Source organism: Papio anubis, chromosome 7 (genome assembly GCF_008728515.1).
Source record: "Papio anubis isolate 15944 chromosome 7, Panubis1.0, whole genome shotgun sequence".
Lineage (NCBI taxonomy): Eukaryota > Metazoa > Chordata > Mammalia > Primates > Cercopithecidae > Papio > Papio anubis.
In genome coordinates this window covers 28,000,959-28,024,096 of record NC_044982.1, presented here as the reverse complement: position 1 = coordinate 28,024,096, position 23,138 = coordinate 28,000,959, and the positions used below count along the sequence as shown (strand labels likewise).

The 23,138-nt window shown below is 40.1% G+C and overlaps 1 protein-coding gene across 40 annotated transcripts in view; it reads left to right on the top strand.

The window, feature by feature from the left end:
• NRXN3 (neurexin 3) overlaps positions 1 to 23,138 on the top strand; it is a 1,717,425-nt gene that overhangs the window by 479,936 nt on the left and 1,214,351 nt on the right. For 23 of the 40 annotated variants that reach the window (XM_031669087.1, XM_031669072.1, XM_031669069.1 and 20 more), the window contains 3 exons: positions 9,649 to 9,950; positions 13,811 to 13,834; positions 15,735 to 15,896. In XM_031669087.1, the coding sequence (XP_031524947.1) occupies positions 9,649 to 9,950; positions 13,811 to 13,834; positions 15,735 to 15,896 (488 nt within the window). The remainder of the gene's footprint in view (positions 1 to 9,648; positions 9,951 to 13,810; positions 13,835 to 15,734; positions 15,897 to 23,138) is intronic. The other 17 variants (XM_031669085.1, XM_031669084.1, XM_031669086.1 and 14 more) reach the window with 1 other exon arrangement.

The window sequence follows — 23,138 nt, the reverse complement described above, 5'->3', positions numbered from 1 at the left end:
AGATTCATTGTGGATATTTTTCATTATTATTAATTTTGTTCATATCAAAATTATACAAAAATATACAGCGTTGCTAGGGACACAGACCTCTCCTTTCCAACTCTGTGTCCTTCCTAACATTTTTGTCCTTATGAAGTCCACAGAATGTAGTGTGACAGCGTGGCATTTGCTATTCTGGTATAATAGCCTTAGTTATTGAGTACTTTTGATGATTCTTTTTGGTCTTGGCCAAGGGTGAAAGGATATGTAAGTTTGTGGGTTTGTGTATATTCTACAATTTTTTTTGTTCAAAACCTTTAAAATCCGATGTGAAACTTATTTTTTGGAAGTCAATTCTGGTTAAGTTCTCCACCATCCTAATTACTCGTATGCTCTGTGTAACTTCAAGAAATGTATTTTTAGGAAACACTTTGGGCTAGAGCTGGCTTTGCAATTATTGATATATTTTCTTGTCATCGAACTCACGTGGCTCCAGATGTGCCTGTTATCCCTCCAGTCGTGCCTGTTATCCCTCCAGTCATAGTGAAAACAACCCAAGGACCAGTCTGATATCCTGAATTTCTCCTGATACCTTTATTTCGGTGCCTATTTCAATATTTGTTGAGTGCTGAGGTGACAACCATAACATTTCCCTTTGATTTCTGAACTGATTGTGTAAGACATGAGTCAAATCATAATTGTGTCAAGGATCCAAATATCAGTTCTATTGCTGGTAGAGTTAGAGGATGTGGCGTTTACTGCAGTCAAATTGGGCTTCTTTATAATTTTTCCCTTGAATTAAACTCACCTACTCAGGGTAGAAGAGCCAGACAACTGCAGGCCTTCTTCCATAAGGGCAGAGTTTACTGCGATAAGGATTACTGCTTGGGACCGCCTAAAGGAGATCTCACAAGCCTTGTAGAAAGAAGTAGAATAAAAGGCAGGTCATCACCTGGGAATACTGATTATCTAATTGGGAAATGTAGAACTAGTGTATCAGACCCTTACTACAGCACCAAGCAGATGAATCACTGCAGGAGAATGAATAAAGGAGAGATGGTCAAAGTGTGACTCCAAAATTATTCTCTTCTGGGGAATGGGGAGGAGATGTTCACATGGAGTCATGGGGGCAGGGAAATGGATTCCCTCTGTAAGATGGACTGCACTATTTGTGTTCAATGCCTGTTTGATTGACTGACCCAGAATTAAAATGAGAAACGAATACTGAAAGAAGCATAATTACAGTTTTGTTTATATGGATCTGGTGGTTGAGGGAAAGTAAAATGTACAGTACATTACATAAAATGATTGTAAGTGGGAACACAGGTGTGCAGTACCATTGGCTCAGGTTGTGTATTTATTTTTTCATTTTTAATTTTTTTAGCAATATCCATCCTATCTTAGAAATGTCTCCTGGATCGCTATATTACATAAATTATTGTAAGTGGGAAGACAGGCTGTACAATTGTGTGCAGTACAATTGGCAAACAATTGGCTCATGTTTTGTTTTTTTTTTAATTTATTTTTATTTTTTTAGCAATATCCATCCTATCTTAGAAATGTCTCCTGGCTCCCTCTTCACATCTCTAGTCATTTGTCCACAAACTGGACCCCTGGTACAGTACAAGTATAATTCTGCCACTCATTAGCTGAATTTCTTCTCTGCTAATTCCCCATCCCCAGTGCTCAAGAATGTTGTAGAGAAGGCCCCAGTCTGCATCTTGAACCTATACACGTGTCCATTGCTCTAGCCACCTTGCACTTTTCACCTTCTCCTAAATACTCTATGCTCTTCTAATGACCACACCAATGGATATGCCGTTTCTTCTAATTAGCATTTCATTCCTCCCTTTGTAGGTAAACTCCTATTCATAACTCAAGACACATTTTAAGTATGACCTCCTGTATGGAACCTTCTCTTATGCCCAGGTTCAGTTATTCCCTCTTCTGTGTGCCTATATCACCTACCAAACACTTAACTACACTGGTAATTATTTGCTTGTGCATGCCTTCTCAACGACAACAATGATAGCTAACACTTCTATGGCTGGGAACTGGGCCTAGAACTTTATTGTATTCCTGCCTCACAGCAACTCTATGAAATATGTACTATGGTTATTCCCATTTTGTAAATTAGAGAAAGAAGGGTTAGAGAAGTCAAGTAATAAGCTAAAGTTCCATAGATTTAGGTAAGTTTCAGAGCTGGGTGTCAAACCCACGTCTGTCTGATTCAAAGCTTTTATCATTACAGTTCATACCGTAAATCCACTGTTCAGCCAGGCAGAGTGCCCTGTTAACATGAATCTGTTGTCAGGGCCTGGCACATAGCAGGCATTCAAAATTTTTCAGCTTTACAATTCCTTTTTGTCTGTAAAATGTCAGCTAATGATTTATACTTACAAGGTTGCCATGTGACTTAAGTGCATTCAGCACTGAACACATTACCTGGTGCATAGTAGGCACCTGTGAATCTTTACTTCTTAAGTGAATAAACAAAAATGTAACTTTTATTGTAATGCAGTTGACAGCAATTCAGTCTTTAGGATACCATTAGCTTTCTAGTGATTTCAGTGAAGCGTGGTTTTCCAGGCCATTCTTCTGTGGACGGAGGCAGCTTCCCTCACCAGGATGCTGGCTGTTTATTTTCCAACTGACAAGTTGATTTACTATTTTCCTTCTCATCACTTTCAAGAAGCATCTGCAGGCTAGTGAGTGACCCAGGCAGTGTGGAAAAGTCCATTTATTTCTCTGCTGCATCTTTCCTACAGAGAGTCTGAGGATAAGGGTTGGAAATGGCCTCAGGAGGTCAGATTTCCTGTGTGTTTTCTTTTGTAGTGCAGGATTGCTCAGGGCAACACAATTTCCTGTCTGCTGGTACACTCTGCTTTTAAAATACCTGTGTGATGGGATGTGGCAGGTAAAGGATTTTGTTGTTTGTCCTTGGGGGATGGCTCTGCAGTTTGATCTCTCTTAATGCTTTCTTTGGCCCTAAAATACATTGTAAGGGAAATGAGACAGGGAGAACCAAGAGTGCAGTTCACTTGTGCAATCTTTTGCCTTTTAACACAATCATTCTGTTCCTCCCTAAATTCTAGCAGGAAATGTCATTAAGTGTACAATAGAATTCACTGCACTAAAAGGATTTCTACTTTCCCCTCATTTTTGCAAATATGATCATCTCACAGCTCAGCAGATAACTTGGATGTCTGCTCACAGCTTCCTAAGAGGCTCTTAGAGGTAGGTGTTCCTGTTCAGTGTATTGGATTCTTAGCAGGTTGGATAGTAAGGAAACAGACTTGTAGAGGAATGAACTCATACTTGCCATATATATATATATATATATATTTTTTTTGCCAGCAAAAATACTCAAATTGCTGTTTTAGCTCAAGATACCTTTCAGCAATGAGGGTATATGCAGCCCCTCCATCCCCCAGGAATGAGTAGAATTGTGCAATCGTGGACTTATTCCCTAGACATTTATTTCTGCAGTTGTGTACCCTTTTGCCTTGGACCCATTACTACTTTTGTCATTGCTGAGGCTTCTTTGCCTGGAAAGCACTGGCCAGAATTGGATGATCTGTGAGTTCATGACTTGAGAACCTTCAACCTCTGATTGCAGTTGCACTGGTGGAGAAGGCACAATATAGCCCCTGCTGGGTTTGTCTTCACGGAGAGCAAATGAGTTCACAGGATGGCCACAAGACCACAGGCCATCTCTTTGCCTAGCAGGCAAGGCAATAGTAGTCCATGTGTTTTTGTGCCTCATTAGTTTCCAGGTGGGCCAGGCCAGGATGGGCAGCCAGGTTATCTTTGCATGAATACAGGCTAAAGTACTGCGCTGTGCTGCTGTTTGAGGCTGCTGTTTGAAGGACAAAGGCTGCATGCTACAGTGAGAACAATTTCGCTGTGTCTCTGAGGCTCATCATCAGGAAGCTGGCTCCCACTCCTTTTCTGGAGCTCAGCAGGTGTTCTTCACAGGACCACTGACTACAGCCACTTCAGAGGGGTCAGCATTTTAACAGGCTCTTCTAAGTATCTAAAAATTCCATTTCTAAGGCTCTCTGTTGGAAGTGAAGAGTGTTATCTTCTCAGATTGGCCTTTTCTTTTCAGTTTGGTGCTGAGAATTTGGAAGGAAAGTCAATGTACTCCCTTACTTGCCTGCTTGGTTTCCTGCTGCCTACCAGGGCTCTTGCCTACCATTGTCACTAGTTTTACCTTTCAACAGATTTAACTTCATGCAGCTGCAGAATATCAGATACAGGGTGCTAGGCATCTGCTTTGGGAATCTGAGTTTCTGGCAAAGTAGTGGTATGGTGTAGTAGCAAAAGCAATGGAATGAAAATCATGGCATTACAGTTTTGGAAATGGCACTCTGTAGTACCTTGGACGGCCCCTGTAAACTCTGTGTGTCTCTATTTCCTCACATTGGTGTAATCATAGCAAAATGACCTCACAGAGCATTGAGAGAATACCAATAATAATTAAGAAAGCATTTGGAAATCCACGACACATCTAGATACGTGTAAATGCCTGCTTGCAAATGGTCTTAGAATCCTTCTTTATCAATGCCTGACGTGTTTTCATTTTCAGTCCTTTCTTGACTAATTCTTTGTCTTTTTCTGTCAAATTTTGCCTTTGGTCTTTGGCTTTCCAATGATTGCACTTGGATCTTAAGTATCCACACTTTGGTTTCCTCCTGTGTTCTCTGGCTTGCTGGTGTCTCTGCCTCTCTTAGGTTGTTCTGCAAGGAACTTCTGCTTACATTCTTGCCCAGTGAAGTGCAAACCTCACTATATCCAGGAACTATATCAACATCTAGGCTGAACCAGTTCCAGGCAACCCCTGAAAAAGTAGTTCAAATGTATTTCTAAAAGATTATGCAATCTCTTAAAAATACAGATTGAATCCTTCTATCCCTCTCAGTAAAATTATGCAGTGGTTCCCTGTAACTTATAGAAGTTCAATTTTTTTGCCCTCAAAGCCCAGTTTGGGTTTTTAAGACACCAAGCCATAGGAATGGCAGGCCTAATTAAACAGTTATATGCATTTTCTCCACACTTCTTAGATTGCATAGTAATAAAATATAACACTGAGTATTTTAATCTGCTTTGGAATTTCTCAGAGAAATAGAGTGATAATAATATATAAATTATAAGTTGGGTGTCTTTTGGGGGAAAGGAGTGAAGAACAGAATTAAGTAAATGCTTATTAATACTAAGTATATATCAGTATTGAATTATCCAGCCATTTGAAAGATCAGTACTTTATATATCTTATACAAACTGATTTAAAATCTTGAATTATACATATCTAGATTGCATCTAGTGTTTAATCAATTGGACGCTTACGAATAATGGATAAATGATTTTTTGTCATACAGAATTGAGCTCTGCTTTTCATGCAGTGAGAATAACACTTTTCATTTTTACACTTATGCAATTGATTGTAAACTTTGGGATAATATAATTTAAATGGAGCTAAACAGTCCATTAGCTATGTCAGTGCCTCCTCTCTTGCCAAGCTGTAGTTTTATGCTAAGCTGTTGTGTACTGTGTTACATAATCCCCTGCATTCATTTTCTCCACCTGTTTAGCTTGAATATATACAAGGTGACTGCATTGTCTCTTCAACTTCCTTCTCAGTATAAACACCAAGTATAAACAGATTTTGGGTGCTATTTTGTTTTTTCTAATGGAGGATTCAAAGGATTGAATAAGGTTAGAAATGCATGTTTGTCACTATTTGGTTTTGCCCGTTTTAGTTACCCTTACTGTCAACTTAGTGTGATTTTCAAGGTGATAAGAGAGTGGTTGAGTCTCAGCTACTAGAAGGAAATTAAGATAGATTGGGGTTCTTACAAGAAAAATCATGTCAGTTGTGCAAGTGTACAAAACAGTGATTTCTTCAAGGTCCTCATTTTTTTCTCCTTCTCCTTTCTAGCCCTTGATATGCTCTTTTAGAGACTGGGTTATTGAGAGGCAGAGGTTGCAGTGAGCTGAGATCGCGCCACTGCACTCCAGCCTGGGTGACAGAGAGAGACTCCATCTCAAAAAAAAAGGCTGGGTTATGCATTTCTAGTGCCTCTTACAACATAACGTGTAGGGGAAAATTATTCTATCACTTGAAAATGATATAAATTTGCTTATGTAGGATACGACTTAGAGAGAATATGTCAGTTGTCTATTGTTTGTTGACCAGTGGAGGAGATATCCCGACAGGGTAATGCTGATCTTGGTAGCCTCCTCTGACTCAGGGAAGAGGTAAACTGAGAAAATTCTTCGTTGGATGAAAAGATTGGGAAGGTTGTGAATGGTTACAGCAATTTCTGTTAAATATTTGCAAAGGAAGGCACTTCGCCACATAAAATCTTCATCGGTGTATTTGCATGGAGATTAGCATAAATATGCATGTGATTTGCATAGGCCTTTTCTTCCTCACATTGGTTTTAGTTCTTATTTATTTATGGTGATATTCTCTTCTCTACACTGATGCCATTTTTTCCCTCTATGGCCTCCCACATAAAAGAAGTGTTTTTGCTTTAAATACAGATCTAGGGAAACATTTCTTTTGGTGAATGAGTGATTCATGTAAGGTGAGAGGAATTGGTTTCTGGCTCAGTTTATTCAAAGTTTGGGATGGTTTGTCAGTCAATGTACCGTTCCATGGAATCATTTGTGGCCTTTGACAAGACAAGTAGGAGCATCTGGAATGTCCAGAGTGATGGGCAAAGGGAAGATAATGAATGTTTAGACTAAGAAAAGCCCAGACATGCCCCAAGCCCAGAGTACCACAAACTAACTGTGTTGTCTTGGGCAACTCACTTATTTCTAGTCATCAATTTCTTCCATAATAAAATAAGGACATTAAATCAGGCCATCTCTAAAATCCCTTATAGCTCTAAAATTTATTATTTTGACAGACTCCTTGCTCTAATTATATAAAAAATATTAAGCACCATGTAGCACATTAAATAATATCTGGTGCCTTGCTGTTCTGTGTCAAACTTTTCCCCTTTGAAGGGTACTGGATGATTAATTTAAGCTTCTCTTTATAGGCACTACTTTCCTTGCTCATTTATCTCAGTTCAGTGGGCACACAAGGTATAACTTAAATGTTTATAGAAGACACCCATTAATATACCACTTGTGGTGCCAAGGACGTGCACAGTAGTTGGCTCTGTGGACATCCCTGTCTGTAGAAAAAGAGCTTAGTTGTGATAACGCCGTTTGATTTGTCACCTTCTACTCTAGATCAGGGTCACCTCCAGGTCTCCTGAACAGGGGCTTATCCAATTGCATTTTAACAAAGATGTTTCTTCAGAAATGAGAGGAGAGATCATGACAATAGACAGAACACTAGGGGATTGGATAGATCTACTTCAAACATGCAGACAGTGTTGAATCTCTGCTTTATTATTTTGGGGGGGGTTCTATTTCTGCTAAAATCCAGCATGCGTTATGTGCTCACTACTTATACATGTGCAAGCTACCCTGTGAGCATTTATAGGTGAACAGGTCTCTTTTGCTTATACCAGTGTGTGTGCAAGCAGACATATGCAGGTAGACACATATGACTGGGCTGCTCTGAAACACACAAGAGAAATTTGATCTCTTCTTTAATTCCCTGGAGTATGAAGCTGAGGTTGATGTTTTAATGATCTCATAATGCTAAGATTAATTTAACAATATGTAGTGGCTAGTAGTCTCTTCACATTATAAAAGCGTCTCCTTTTTACAGCTCTTACTTTATGATGAGAAAATATTTATTTTGCCTAAGAAGTTTACCTGGGGCTGTGATGGTTGATACAGATCTGAGCTGAAGCGGACTTGGCTTTGGTTAATAAGCCTGGATTGTAGTTCCGGCAGGGAAAATAGAATTCTTTCAACCTTATTTTGTAGCCTCCAATCTTTAGAGGGAAACTGTATATCTCAACTATTGTTGCCATTTTCTTTTGGTAATGAGGTGCGTTTGATAGCTTTTTACCAACTCTGGTATGAGTTAGACCATTCTAAGTAAGGCTATCTGGCAAGAGGACAAATGGAATTTCATAACACTGTGTGCCAAAATTATAAATTGAAAAAACAAATAATTAAAGAAAATATATTTCATCCTCTTACCTTGACAAATATACCTTTATAACTACTTGGAAAACCAGGTTCAAATTTAGAATTTTTGGATTCCTTGGAGTTCTGCATTGGGAAATAGCAGCACAGGGGGAACCAGCCAACCCCTAGTCCTCAGCCTATGGTCTGCTCCCTTCTCTTCCCACCTTTGGCTTTGTCCTATATCATGAAGGGTCTGGTATGAATGCATGTGGTTGCCCCAGCCTAATGGACAAGCCCTATCCACATTTCTGCAAGTAGTCCCCCATGGCTGCTCCTCAGACCTTGCAAGATGTATGGTTTGCCTTTAGAAAGATGGATCCAGGGCTGGGCATGGTGGCTCATGCCAATAATCCCAACACTTTGGGAGGCCAAGGTGGGCAAATCACAAGGTCCAGAGATCGAGACCATCCTGGTCAACATGGTGAAACCCTGTCTATACTAAAAATACAAAAATTAGCCAGGCGTGATGTTGCACGCCTGTAGTCCCAGCTACTTGGGAGGCTGAGGCAGGAGAATCGCTTGAACCCGGGAGGCAGATGTTGCAGTGAGGTGAGATCACACCACTGCAATCCAGCCTGGTGACAGAGCAAGACTCAAAAAGAAAAGAAAAAGAAGGAAAAAGAAAGATGGATCCAGGGAAGAGGCCTGCACAAGCCCTGAAAAACAGGCTTAAGGTTTTTTGGCTGGGCAATGACAGGGTCCCAGTCTATGAGATATTGTCTTGAAAGAGAATATGGGCTCCAGTAGAATGCGATCTTGGCCCCGTGGAACCCTAGTTCCGTGGGGAAGGATAGTTCTGTGGGGAAGAAGAGAATGCCATATTAGCCCCGTGGAACCCTAGTTCTGTGGCCATAGGATAGTCCAACCAGGGTCATCTAAAACAGGGTACCCTAGAGCAGAGAGTCTTGAGTTTAACAGTGGTATTGCTGTCTTATCAAAACATATCAAATTCATTCTCTTCCCTTCTCTTTACCTGCTATATCACCTGCTCAGGTCTAACCCCCTGCTTAACAACCCAGCCATGTTCCACGGGGCTTGGGACTGTACTATAGAAACCAAAGTTAGCTGAGTTATTGATGGATGAAAATCAGAGCCAGATCTTTCAGGGTAATTGATTTTTTAGTTATTGGTCAATAAAAGCTACCTGAAGCTAAAGAGTCCTTTGTCAGAACAGTTAATTATCCATTCTAAACCAGCTCTTCTACAAGCATTTAAAAGCAATTCCTGAAGCAAAAGCAACTTGAGCCTCACTTGATCATTTTGCATGAAACGTCCCTTTAGGTTTTTCTTTGAGAAAATGTGAAAGAAAGGCAGCAAGCTCTTTTGCACCATCTTGTTTGTCTTCTACCCTCGTGTGGACACGTCGTTTCTCTGCAGTCACCCCTGCTGCTGGTTTCCCGGGTGTTTCGATATATGACTTGCGGAAGAATGGAAGGGAGTGCTGTGTTGGTATTAGCACAAGAACAGGGGCAGTACCCCTGCGGTGTGTTCTCTTTGGTATTTGCATAGATCTGACTCTTGCCAGACAAGTGTTGACTTCTTTCCTCTTTTCTTTTCCTATAGCTCGAGAGGAGAATGTGGCCACTTTCCGAGGCTCAGAGTATCTGTGCTACGACCTGTCTCAGAACCCGATCCAGAGCAGCAGTGATGAAATCACCCTCTCCTTTAAGACCTGGCAGCGTAATGGCCTCATTCTGCACACGGGCAAGTCGGCTGATTATGTCAACCTGGCTCTGAAGGATGGTGCGGTCTCCTTGGTCATTAACCTGGGGTCCGGGGCCTTTGAGGCCATTGTGGAGCCAGTGAATGGAAAATTCAATGACAACGCCTGGCATGATGTCAAAGTGACACGCAACCTCCGGCAGGTAATGGCTGAGGGGAGAGAATGCCTGGAAGGCTCATCCTAGGTGGCTGGGTAGTAAGTTTGTGAAGCAGGTGACGGGTGTGAGGTGGAGAGGGGTGGAGATTCAGGGATAGAGATGTTAAAGTCTAGCTTTCTCCCAGTCTTCGCAATTTCACATGGAAAATTATTAAAATATGTTTCTCCGCATACTTCAATTCTCCCTCTGTGCTTGTTATTTAAGAAAAAAAAAAATCTCAGTTGTATAGATAATAAAAGTTGTAAGTACTTTCATTCCTTTTATTCTGCTTTCCTTTTATCATTTTCTTAATTACATTTGAATCTTATCGTATTATTGTTAAATTCAATTAGGGACGGCATTTTGTTTCTGCAGTTTCGTAGATTTTCCTCATTCTTTGAATATATGTTTTTCTTTTTAATTAAGTTAGCCATTGCCACGATGCCATAATTTTAATTCCTTCCAGAAAAAGTCTTCCTTTTTCTCTTTTAATTTACTACCCTTTCCCAACTATTTTTTTTTTCTTTTACGTTAATCTCTAGCTTTGGAATTAATTAGCTGGGATCTTTCTGAATTCCTCTGTTTCTCTGTTCCTTGATGCGGCGGTCCTACTCTATTGCCCCTGTCTCTCCCTCCGAGACTCTTCAGTTGACTGGGAGGCCTGGAAAGTGGAAGGACCCAAATAAAAAAGTCAACTTTGGAGCAGCCCTTCCTGGTTCTGTCCGTGCTTGGGAAGTCCCATCGCTTGCCGATTCTAAGCAGGCACCTCCGTCAGGTGACAACATTCTCAGAAAGCCTTAGCCAAGTGAAGTTGTTTTCAATTTCATGACTAATAATAATGATAACAATAATAATACCTCATCAGCCCACGTCAGTGAAAGAAAACCATTTCCTATAAAAATCAAAGTCTGTGCTGAGGCTGACTTTTCCAGCTTGCCATTGTTACTTGGTTTTCCTGTTTGTTAATCTGTCATTAAACCCAGTTGGATGGTATCCAGGCTTTATTAACCAGAAAACACTATACTTTCTGAAGTGCTTATCAAAAAGTGCTTACCAAATTTCCTTCTGCCATATGATTGATCTAATGCCTTCTAATGTCAATGTGAAAGCATAAGAAATGATAGGTGTTTGCCTATGTTTTCTGTTTGATAAAAGTGTAACTCCTTACTAATGCTAAACAAATGGTATAGGCTGGCACACATTTGAAACACATTTCCACACTTAGGTATGTCAAGGAAGCCATCCTGTTGTAAACAGATAACTGTTTACAGTTATCTCAGGTAAAAATGCCAAATGACATAAGACTTAGAGTCCCCAATCATCTCAACATTCACGAATCTGATATTTTTGAATATTGTTCTGTGTTTTTCCTCTAAGGCCAAAGAACTCTATTGCTAATATCTTCTTTCATCATTCCCCATCCATACTTACCCAGGAGAGAACGTCTCAACTGTCAAGAGAACCCAAATCAAATATCCATTTGCTGATATATAAGGGCTTGTTACATGTGAGCTGCAAAGACTAGATCTGAAAGTGAAATACAACCTTTCGCTAGTTTTGATTGGCAGGTACAAAATAACACCCTTTAGGCATTAATCAGTGGAGGAGAGACTTTTCATGTACTTCAGAGCACAATCAGGTCATGGTTCTCACCAATTTGTTTCTCTAACTCTCTCCCACCGCCCTTCCTTGCCATTCTGGAATGATTCCAATTCTGGTGTGAAAGGCTCACTTTTGTTTCTACTAAAAACACTTTTCTAAAATAGTATCAGGCCCACTTAAGTCCTTTAAATGGAGAGAAGATAAACCAAACTGTAATTCAAATATTGTTTGTGCTGTTCTAATCAGAGCGGCTAGAGGAAAACCACCCTGGATGTTTTTCCCGCCCCTGCCCCTCGTGCTCTAAGGCCCAACTCTGCTCTGTGCCCTTGGGCAAGCCATTTGACCTTTCTCCACCACAGTCTCCATTTGCAAAATGGTGATTACAATCTTCCGCAGCCATGTGTGGTGGCTAAATATGCAAAGCACCTTATGTTCCAGAAGGATTATGAGCTCATCCGTGGTCTGGGTATAGACGTACTGTGACGTGCACATGATCTACAGGCTGAGCATTCTGTTTCAAAGGTGACTGCATCTGTCTGGTGCCAAGGATGCAGCTAAGTGCAATTCTCTGTGCTAGACAGGGGTACAGAGGCCCTACAGTATTGGGGGTATTTCTTGGCAGAGGGAGTATTAATCTTCTGTGAGAAAGTGAACCTAAAATTGAACCTCATTGAAATTCTGACTAAATTTTGCAACCAAATGCAATTTATTGAAAGAGGAAAATCTCTGAAAAGCAAAGTTGATTTTGCAAATTCAATTATTTTAATGTGAATAATGTAAGATTATTATTTTGCCCATTAAAATAATATTTATAACATCTGTTTGAGTTCCCTAGGATACATTTGAATGGTGGGACGTTCCTGTCTATTTCAATTAAACTATAAATAGCTCCATAAATATTTGACAACAAACTTATAGCAGCCTTATTCATTCATATTTTTGGTAAGATTGAATGGCTTTTATGGCAAAAATTCATCTGAGTAAAGTTTACCTGGGGTTTGCTGGAGTACTTACTACCAAATGGAGCAGAACTCTCCTCATTTCTTCCTTCATGATCATCTATTCATGGTTTTGCCTTTAAGCCAGGTCAGGACCAAGGCCAGGTATTTTATTATGGCTTACAATTAAAGGAAGGAATGTGGACTACCTGTATCTGTTGCAAACTATAACTGGGATTAGGGACCAAGGTAGTGAGGAATTCGTGTGTTTGTATGTGGTAGTGGGTGGTAATTGGTCCTTGACCTTGCCTAACTCCAAGGTCATGGCTATAACTTTCATGGCTTTACCTCTACGTGTTAACTTTTGTTAAACCACAAACACAAAACTGAGGTTACCAGTCTTCCAGTCTTCCAGAGGGCTTTTCTAATCATGTTTAACCTGCCAGTCTACCCTCCTATCCATACAATAAATTACATAAAAGCTTGAAAAGCATTGTTCAAGAGGAATTGGGGGAAAGAGATTCCAAAACATTCTGGCAAAGTAAACAAATTGATGACCTCATTGAGTAATAAAGAAGATTCTAACTTTTTTGATGCATTCTATTAATTCTAAACTGAAAGAAAAATGTTCCTCTCTGGTTGCACATATCCACAAAAATCAAGTAGGTTGTAGATGTTTAATTATCCATGGAAACCTAGAGTACACTACATAAGGCAGACTTTCTGTGCTAGGTTTGATCTGTAAATGTTTTAAGTTTTTTCCTTTTTGGGAGGAAGTCATGATCATTTATCTACCTTGTAGTCATAGTCAGATGTGAAAAAAATAAACCCCAAAATATTTGTATTTCAGTTCTTTGTATCTATTTATCTACATGTGGAATGGTACCTGTTGGGGGTCTTTCCTTTCGCAAGAGGTGGAATGGGTTTGTGTTAGAGGGTGGGAAGGGAGTGGGTGGTGTCCATTCAGAAGAGTCCTTGGGAAGTAAGTATGGTGCTAATTGTAGCGGGTGAGGTCTGGTCTGAGAGAGGTTTGGAAGAAGCAGGGAGCTGCAATGGCATGTAGACTGCAGCTCCTTTTCTGGCTGTGCCCCAGGTGGCATGGTTTTCCATAGAGTCCTGGTCTCATTGTCTTCCCCCCACTCTCTTTTTCTGTGTCGGGTGCCTTTTTTTTGAGAAACTAACACAAGATCATTCATGCAATGTGTCATTTTACTAACCGACTAATGTACTAACACCCTAACGACTCATCTTTGTTTTTAGTTTTTTTAATTAACAATCGTTCTGTTCACAATTTTTAATTTCCTTTCTTCCCCCTTCTCCGCAAAGCACTCAGGCATCGGACACGCTATGGTAAACAAACTACATTGTCTGGTAGATATCATTCTTATTGTCTCTTTTTTTGGGTTTGCCGTGTGTTGCCCCCGTTTTCCTCTCCAACCCCCCCTTTTATCCTCTTTAGACTCATTTCTTCTTTTAAGATTTTTGTTCAATTAAATACAAGCCTTTCTTTTCCTTAAAAAAAAAAAAAAATGGAAGGGGATGCACTTGTCCTAAAAATGATATTTGGTTGAATTTTGTGGGGAAGGTTTTCTTTTCTCTAGTTTTCAGTTTCCCCCCCCCCAAAAATGCTTTTCTTTTTTTCTTTTTTTTTTTTTTTTAAAGTATCTCCATTTGGCTAAATTTGTTTTGTTTTGTTTTCTTATTTTACAACTTCCAAGTTACATACGAGAGACAACAGAGATTTATAGTGAGAACTTTCTGCTTTCTGTGCCTTCCTCTCCCTCTTACTCTTCCTCTTTTCTTTTTTTCCTCCTTTCCCACTCCTTAGTCCCTTTTCTCTTTCCCTTTTATGTGGCCACGGCTGCCACAGGTGATCTGGGGAGGAAAGTACTCAACTTCCTAGACTCTTTCTTACCCTTCTTTTACTTTACTCCCCTACCGTGGCCAAAAGGATATCCACGAGTTTTGTTCTCCATACAAACTCTGCATGGCATGTTCCTGTCTCGTGAATTTTCCTACCTACATCAGAATTTGTTTCCTCATTTTCCTCCTCATTACTAACAACTTACCAACCATCAACCCAATTTCACTTTCTTCTCTTTTATTTTTCCCCACTCTTCATTCTCCTTTCATCTTTCATATATTTTGGGGTTGGGTTTGGACTTTTTCTTTTCTTTTCTTTTCTTTTATTTAGTAAGGGAGGTGGCAGGCAGAGAAAAGACTACCTTTTAGTTTTGAATGCTTTTTTTTTCACTTCCATCTTGTTCTTCAGTTTGTTCAATGCATGTAAGTGTGAAGTGGATTTTTATTCTTTCCCTAATTTCTCCCCACCCTTTCCTAGTTTTGTTTTTCTTCCGCCTTCTCTCTTGGTTCCAGATGATTTCTGCATGGGTGTATTGGTGTATGGTGTGTGCATGCTTTGAGGCCCCATCGTTTCTCTCTGCCCTCTGCTCCTTTCATGGATGTTGGGTAAAAGGGTGCTATTTCTTTTCTGTGGGCATTATTATTTTTATTGTTTTGGTTATTATTCCTCATCATTCCTTTTGTTGTTGTTGTTAGAGTTGCCTTTTTGGTTTGGGTCATTTCTTCCCTTGGAGGTGGTGATGGGAGCCAAGGGAGGGTAGGGGTTGGTGTCCTGGGGCAATCCATGGCATGTATCATCCATGACCATATCAGAATCAAGACCCTTCTCCTTCCCTCCCTGAATGCATGTTTGTCAGCGTGATGTGAGCCAAAATAAATATATTAATAACAATAAAGATAAAAGAAAAGAAAAAAGAAAAGAAAAGAAAAAAGGAAAATAAAACCATCAACAACCAAAGACCAACCCCTAACAAACTTCATCATCAAATGTCTTCTTTGCTGTTTTTCACTACCACCATGAATAACAATCATGTAACAAATAAGCAATCATTTTAGCAATGAACTGAGACAAGTGATATCGTCTGAGGATGGTTCCATTTTCTAGCCTGACTGTGTAAAGATTGCAATGGGTAGAACAAGGTGCCCAGCTTGGAAATTCTAACAAAGTCTTCCATGAGTCTGCAGGGAAATACTGAAGGCTTGAGACCCAGGGAGGCAGACCAGAAAATGGAACTTGGCTGCACATACCAAAATCAAATCAAATTAGAAAGTATACCTCATGAAAATCTTAATGAAAGTGATGCCACAAGTAGGGGAAGCCACTGGCTTATGTTAGGATTGTAAGGTCATTGTTGGGATTTTTTTTGTCCCTATGTCCCTCCACCAGGTGACAATCTCTGTGGATGGCATTCTTACCACGACGGGCTACACTCAAGAGGACTATACCATGCTGGGCTCGGACGACTTCTTCTACGTGGGAGGAAGCCCAAGTACTGCTGACTTGCCTGGCTCCCCTGTCAGCAACAACTTCATGGGCTGCCTTAAAGAGGTAAAGTTCACCCAACTCTATTTAATGCACCATGTGATTGTTTCATTTATAAACAAATGACATGTCTAAATCAATGACTGGATCTGTCCACAAATCTATGAAGTGATAGATTGCAGCACAAACGACCTTGGACTTGAAAGTAGGTATCCTACATTTTCATTCCCGCTTAAGCTGGTTGCATGACCTTGGGTTTGTCAATTTAGTACTGTGTTAGTCCGTTTTCACGCTGCTGATAAAGACATACCCAAGACTGGGTAATTTATTAAGAAAAGAGATTTAACTGATTCCCAGTTCCACATATCTGGGGAGACCTCACAATCATGGCAGAAAGCAAGGAGGAGCAAGTCACATCTTGCATGGTGGCAGGGAAGAAAAACTTGTGCAGAGGAACTCCTCTTTATGAAGCCATCAGATCTTATGAGACTTATTCACTATCATGAGAACAGCATGGGAAAGACCCGACCCCATGATTCAATTATCTCCCACTGGCTTTCTCCCACTGGCTCCCTCCCACAACAGGTGGAAATTGTGGGAGCTACAATTCAAGATGAAATTTGGGTGGGGACACAGCCAACCATATCAAATACCCTGTGGTTCTCTTTCCTTAACTAACAAATTGTGGCTCTTATCCCACAGATGGCTGTGCTTATAAATTAAATGCAATCACACAGGTGAAAGGCCATTGAAATCACAAGGAACTAGATGAGTGTAAAGTTTGATTTTTGTGAGTTTGACCTGGGAAATAGGAAAGCTCTAGCTAAAAGTAGCTCAATTTGTTGTTGTGTGCCCTGTCTAAAATATAACATATGTATTATTTTACCTTCACTAAGCCTGGTGTTCCCAAGGGTCTCATTATTTGAGATGAAAGAAAATTCTTATAATGTAACATTAAGGCTCAGAAGACCGGTTTTTCCTTTTCTTCTTCTTCTTCTCTGAGAGCTAGTAGCTGTGAAAAAACAGTGGGACTTTGCCATTACTCATTTATTACCATTGTAGCTGATGTGTTGAGACCTCTGTCTGAGAGCTAAAAGAGCTTCAGCCAAGTGTAAGTGCAACCTCTAAGGTCAATTGTTGAGGCAAAAAGAATCAGATTTAATTTGGTAGAGCTCTTTCAGAACACTGTGGCATCAAAGTAGTGCACTGCACATCTTGTTTAAGCTAAGCTCGATTGCGTAAGTTATCTATACCATCTCCCTCGGGACATTTCTTGAGAAGCAAACAGTGTTCCTTCTTGTAGATAACAATCCCTTGTGACATCTTATGAGTCTCCTCTCAGGGCATATGTTTTATTCTTATTACGGTTATTTGAAATTTATTGAGCATCATTTGTATATGAGATGGCACTGTCCATGCGTTCATTCATGCCACTGCCCTGTGAGCCTTGTCCAGGCAGAAATTGTGTCTGTTAGGCATGGCACATAGTAGATGCATAATAAGAATTTGTTTGTCCATTTATCTAATAATCATTGGGTACCTTTTTTTGTGCTGTAACTAAACGTGGTGGCTCTTTTTAAGCCATGATCTGCATGCTCCAAGGCTTTGTCTTGTAGGAAGGGAGATGAGATCAGTGAGTGAATAAGTATAGCATAGGAGAGCAAGTGTTCAGTACCATAGACTAAATGCTGTAATTGAGTAGAGGAAACATAAATTTTAGGTGGAAGTCAGTTTTAGAGAAAGAGTGACATTCGAGGCAGGCCTTGTTGTAGAAAATCATGTGCAAATTGAGAGGAAGGGGTAGAAAAGAGAGACAATAAAGGAGGGAAAATCCAATCATAGCTTTGTATTGTTCTCAGCCTGTAGAATGAAATAAGAGGAGCACCCAAAGAGTGCTATTATCTCTCTGCAGGATGTTACCTAGGCTTCTGCTGGCTTCAGAGATTTCATCGTCATTTCTGATGGAATTATGGTAGGCATAGAGCCCTTCCTCCCTGGGATTTACTCCTATTTGGATAGAATAAAGGTATAGACTATGCACTGTCTAATGAACCCTGAAAGACTCTTAAACATTGTTAAATCACACTACATTGGAACTGCATTCTCATCAGAAAAAGACTGCAACATTCTTGTTACCAAGGACATGGCTCAGGAATGAATGAGGCATTGGTTGCTGTGGAGTGCTCATTCAGTTTTGTAGTGCAACGGTCCTGAGCATGAAGTTTCTCCAGGACAGGATTTAGCTCTGGCCTTTAGGATTAATTTTCTCCTATACACAATTGTATTGAGCTACCTCTCTATTATATACTTAGAGACAAAGGAACAATTTCCCAACCACGAATCTTCTATCTATTAATCAGGAAGGAACATTTTGAAACAAGTCTCATAAAAACACAAAGATGTCTCTGATGACTTTATCCATGTGGAAACTAAAGAAAATAAAATACACACACACACACGCAGACACACACAAACACAGACAGACAGACACACCACACACACACACACACACACACACATATATTTGCTGTCCAGAGAACAGAAAGCTTCAAAAGTCTGTCAGAAGTATTACTGAGTAGCTTAAAAGTTAAAGGCAGTTCTGAAAAACAGTGTCGATAATAGAAATAACTATAATCAGTGATAACAATATATCCTTATCTTAGCTAGCAGCACAAATATGCATTTAAATTCAGACCAAGTTAGAAAAAGGAAAGTTCGAAACACTAACGGAAATGATAGGCAAAGCTAGAACTTGATAAACTCCTGCCCCATCTGTTTTCCCTGTACAGCATGATAGTCTTTCTAAGGCACCCGGAAGGCTTGTTATTTGTCTGAGTACCTTGAACAGATCACTTTGAGTCTAACGTAGTGCTAATATGTTATTTCTTTGCGTTTAATAATTACACTTCACTTTTCTGTGGGCAGGTCTATGGAGATACTTCTCTTGTTCTTGGTATTTGTTTTTGATAAATCAGTTAACATCAAAGGCTTCCAGATATGTTAAGATTCAACTACCTGATAAACCCCACTCACCCACTTAAACCATAGAACAGTCTGTAATTATTTCACACTCCCTTCTTCCCCTTCGTTTTCCTCTTGCTGCCTTAAAAAAATCTTCTCTCGCCATTTGTGGCTTTAAGTTGTCCTAAATGAAACTAAGTGATTTTATGTGTAATTTTCTTCAAATTAGGGACATGGCGAAGGGCCTATGCAATTTCTGCTCCAGATCATCAATATTGCTTTGTGTGTGGCACAAAACAGGTTTTGTTGTTGGGACTGTAATTACTTCACACCTAAAAACTAAGTTCTGGCTCCATGATTGTGCCAAAGGGACTGGATATTACTCATGTGCGTACTTCCTAACCTCATACCCATGTGAAAGCCACAACAAAGCATCCACATTGTCATCAAACTATGATAGTTCTCTGCACACGTTGGTTATCAATATAAGATTTGTGTCCACTTAAATATCACGAAGTCAGCATCTTGTTCCTTTTCATGTTTTAGTGTGTCTGTCTCATGTTTGTTCTTATTGTGTCCCCAGCTCCTAGAATGGTTCTTGGCACTTGGTGGCTCTCAGTCAATATTTGCTGAGTGAAATCACATGATTGTACATTAATAAATACCTTTCCTAAATGAATGCTCTTAGGTACTATTGACCACTTGACTTACCTGGGATGATTAAAGAACATCTTCACATGGCAGTGGGTGAATCTTTCAAGAATCTTCTCTCCCTCCTCCTGAGCTATCAGATATGAGAAAAAGATTATATTGAAAGCCTCAGCAAGGCTAAGAGGAATGATTGGAAGTTCCTCTATGAAAAATGGGATAGAAAAGGCTGTGAGGGAGGCATCAAAGTATAATGAAAAGAATACTGGGCTTCAAATCAGAAAATCTGCTTAGGAATGTTAGCTTTATCACTGGCTATATAATAAGGTCACTGATCTTACTCCAGTCTCAGTTTTCTAACCCATAACAAGGAGATAATAAAACTTCTTTTGCATTCTTAAGAAAAAAAAATGAAATGATGTACATAAAAGTGAAACCATACAGCATTACAAAATACAATATTTTTGCTTATAATAATTGTTAAGGATTATATATTGCATTGTATAAAATAGTTTATAAATAGAAATATAAGTGTAAGTGAATATCCATTAGCACATGGAATCTCTATATTTCTCATATGAGCAAGTCATTGTCAGGAAAAAAAAACCCATTATTCTGAGGTTTGCCCTACATAAATTCTCTCGTAATGCAAAAATAGGGATAACTCATCCTGCCTGCCCTCAATGATTACTTTGTTTTTTGCCTTTGGCCATTTATTTGACACTATGTTTTCCTTTATTAAAATGTGAATTCCATGAGAACAGAGGTCTTATTTGCTTATAAATGTTTCCCCAGCACCTAGAATGGACCTTGACATTAAAAAAATGCACTCAATAAGTATGTCTGGAATAAATAAATAAATGAATGGAGCTCTGAAATCTGGTGGAGTTTAGATGAACAATGTATAAGTCCAGACTGCTATTAAAAAGTATCATAGGCTGAGTGGCTTATAAACAACAGAAATTTATTTCTCACTGTTCTAGAGGCTGGAAGTCCAAGAACAGAATGCCAGCCTGATCAGGTTCTGGTGAGGGCCCTCTTCTAGTTTGCAAACTGCTGTTTTCTTATTGTGTTCTCACACGGAAAAAAAGGGGATAAGAGTTCTTTAGGGTCCCTTTTATAAGGGCACCAATCCCACTCATGAGGGACCTTCATGACCTTCATGACCACCTCCTGGAGGCCCCACCTCCTAAAACTGTCACATTGTGGGTTAGGATTTCAACATATGAACTTTGGAGAACACAAACATTCAGTGCATAGCAAACAATATATCCCCCAAACCTATAATATGCCAAGGGCTGTGCTAAAATAGAAATATGAGTCAAACATGGTTCCTGCTTTAGAAGAACTCACATTAGTGGGGAGAGGCAGACACACACATAATTGCAATAAATAGCGGTTAATGCACAACATGAGACATTCTTAGTTACAATGTGGCTGCTGAGGAGAAGGACCTAATACATCCTGGGGTTCAGGGAGCATCCCAAGGTGAGGTGCTTGATGCCAAGTAGAGGGGAGCATGGAAGCATGGGGAAAGAGGTGCTCCAGGATGAGGGGCAGGGTGAGAAAGGCATGGAGGTAGAGCATGTCCTGGTGTCTGGGTGAGGAACATACAAACAGCTTGCTAATTTCAAGGCCCAAATTATAAGACTGGGAGCTTTGGACTGGTAGCTGTGGTGAGGTAGGGACCATGTCATAGAGGTCTTCATTTCATGCTATACCCTTGGACTTTGTTCTCTAGGTAATGGGGGAGCCATTGAAGGACCTTAAGCAGCAGAACATAGTCAGATTGGCATCTTACCCATCAGGCCTTCATTCTTTGAGGAGTAATGTTAATTCATCTACCACTTTCCGCTGATGTATGTTTTTGTCCTAGGAAGTTGAAGATCAGGGATAGAAAAGTGGTCCCTCAGCTGGGCGCGGTGGCTCATGCCTGTAATCCCAGCACTTTGGGAGGCTGAGGCAGGCAGATCACGAGGTCAGGAGATTGATACCATCCTGGCTGACACGGTGAAACCCCATCTCTACTAAAAACACAAAAACAAAATTAGCTGGGCATGGTGGCGGGTGCCTGTAGTCCCAGCTACTAGGGAGGCTGAGGTGGGAGAATAGCGTGAACCCAGGAAGTGCAGCTTGCAGCGAGCTGAGATCGTGCCACTGCCCTCCAGCCTGGGTGACAGAGCAAGACTCCATCTCAAAAAAAAAAAAAAAAAAAAAAAAGAAAAGAAAAGGTGGTCCTTGAGCTTCAGCATTGGATTGGAGCCTGCCTCTCTGAATTTTAAAATTTCTACACAAAACTGCTACCTTCTGACTCCAATTTCAGTTTCCAAAGACCCTGCCTGAGAGGACATGCATTTCTCTTTTTCTCTGTCCTTGGCATTACTGAGCTGTTCAATGACAAATGAAATACAGGAAGGCCAAACCAAGACTGAGTTACATGAGTAGGGTCCCCATTAGGCTATTCAAGCCCATCACAGTATCCTCCCACGTGTTGGACCTTCTGTGTAGTTTGATTTGGTTCTTTCTACACCATCCTCCTTTCTCCTCAATCTGACACTCCTCCATTTGCCCATGTGGAGAAGCGTAAGTGCCACTGAGACCTCTGGGACAGACTGGACTCTCTCATCTCTCTATTCTCATGGCATCTCTAATGGGGAGGAAGGAAGAACAGGAGAATTGAGAGAATAGAACACATATTTAAAGGAAAAAGGATTGGATAGAACATCATTGTGCACATTACATTCCACATCCCTTTGTGATTATTAGCCATTTAAAACCGAATGGAGTTTTGCAGCCAGAGATAGTCTCTGAACAGATGATTAATGGCTTAATCTGTAATAACTTTACATTTTATAGAACCCTGATAGGCGTCCACATCTGGTGAGCCAAGCTATTTAAGGCTGTGTTAATTCTGTTAATTGCTATACGTTTATTTGAATTGCTGGCACCTGCGGGCTTTGGGATAATGTGTTTGTTGTTGCTTTTTTTCTTCTTTAAAAAAATACTCATTTTATTTTACCCTGTCTTGCTTGCTGTCTCTTGTTGCTATCTCTCATGCTATCACTTAATTTCTTCTCTGGATTTTCTTTTGAGTTGTCCTCTTGCTTCCTTACTCATTGTCCTTCCTCCTCCCCTTCTCTGTTCCCTTTTTCTTTAATTCATTTGTTTCCCAAGCTGTTGTTTTGGTATCCTTCCTGATTGTTCAGGTGGTGATAAATGTCTCTGTCTGTAAGCAGGTGAATTCAGGTCATAGCATTGGGCCTAAATATTCCTTTTTTTCTATCATGAAGACTACTGTGCAGCGTAGGGCTAGTAAAGCCCAAGCGAGGCTTTTAAAATCAACATGAGACATGAGAAGAGGGTGGGCTTCAAAAGCTCAAGCCCAGGGTATGAGTCTTGCCTAGACTTATTCCTTGCCAGTTGCATGGCTTTTAGCAAGCCACTCGACTGCTCTGAGCCTTGGTTTCTTCATCTATAAAGGGAGCGACTAATACTGATTTCATGTATTTTTACGTAGGGAGCAAATGGGATTAGACAATGGAGGTGTTTTATAAAATACAAAATACTATACAAATGTTAATGAAGTTGTTATTTATGTTATTAATTGAAACAAAATCAGTTAGTTCAGGCCAAAGAACCACTTACTGCTCTTCACCATTTCTGCAATTAAAAACGTGCAGAAGTTGGGAGTCCAATGTA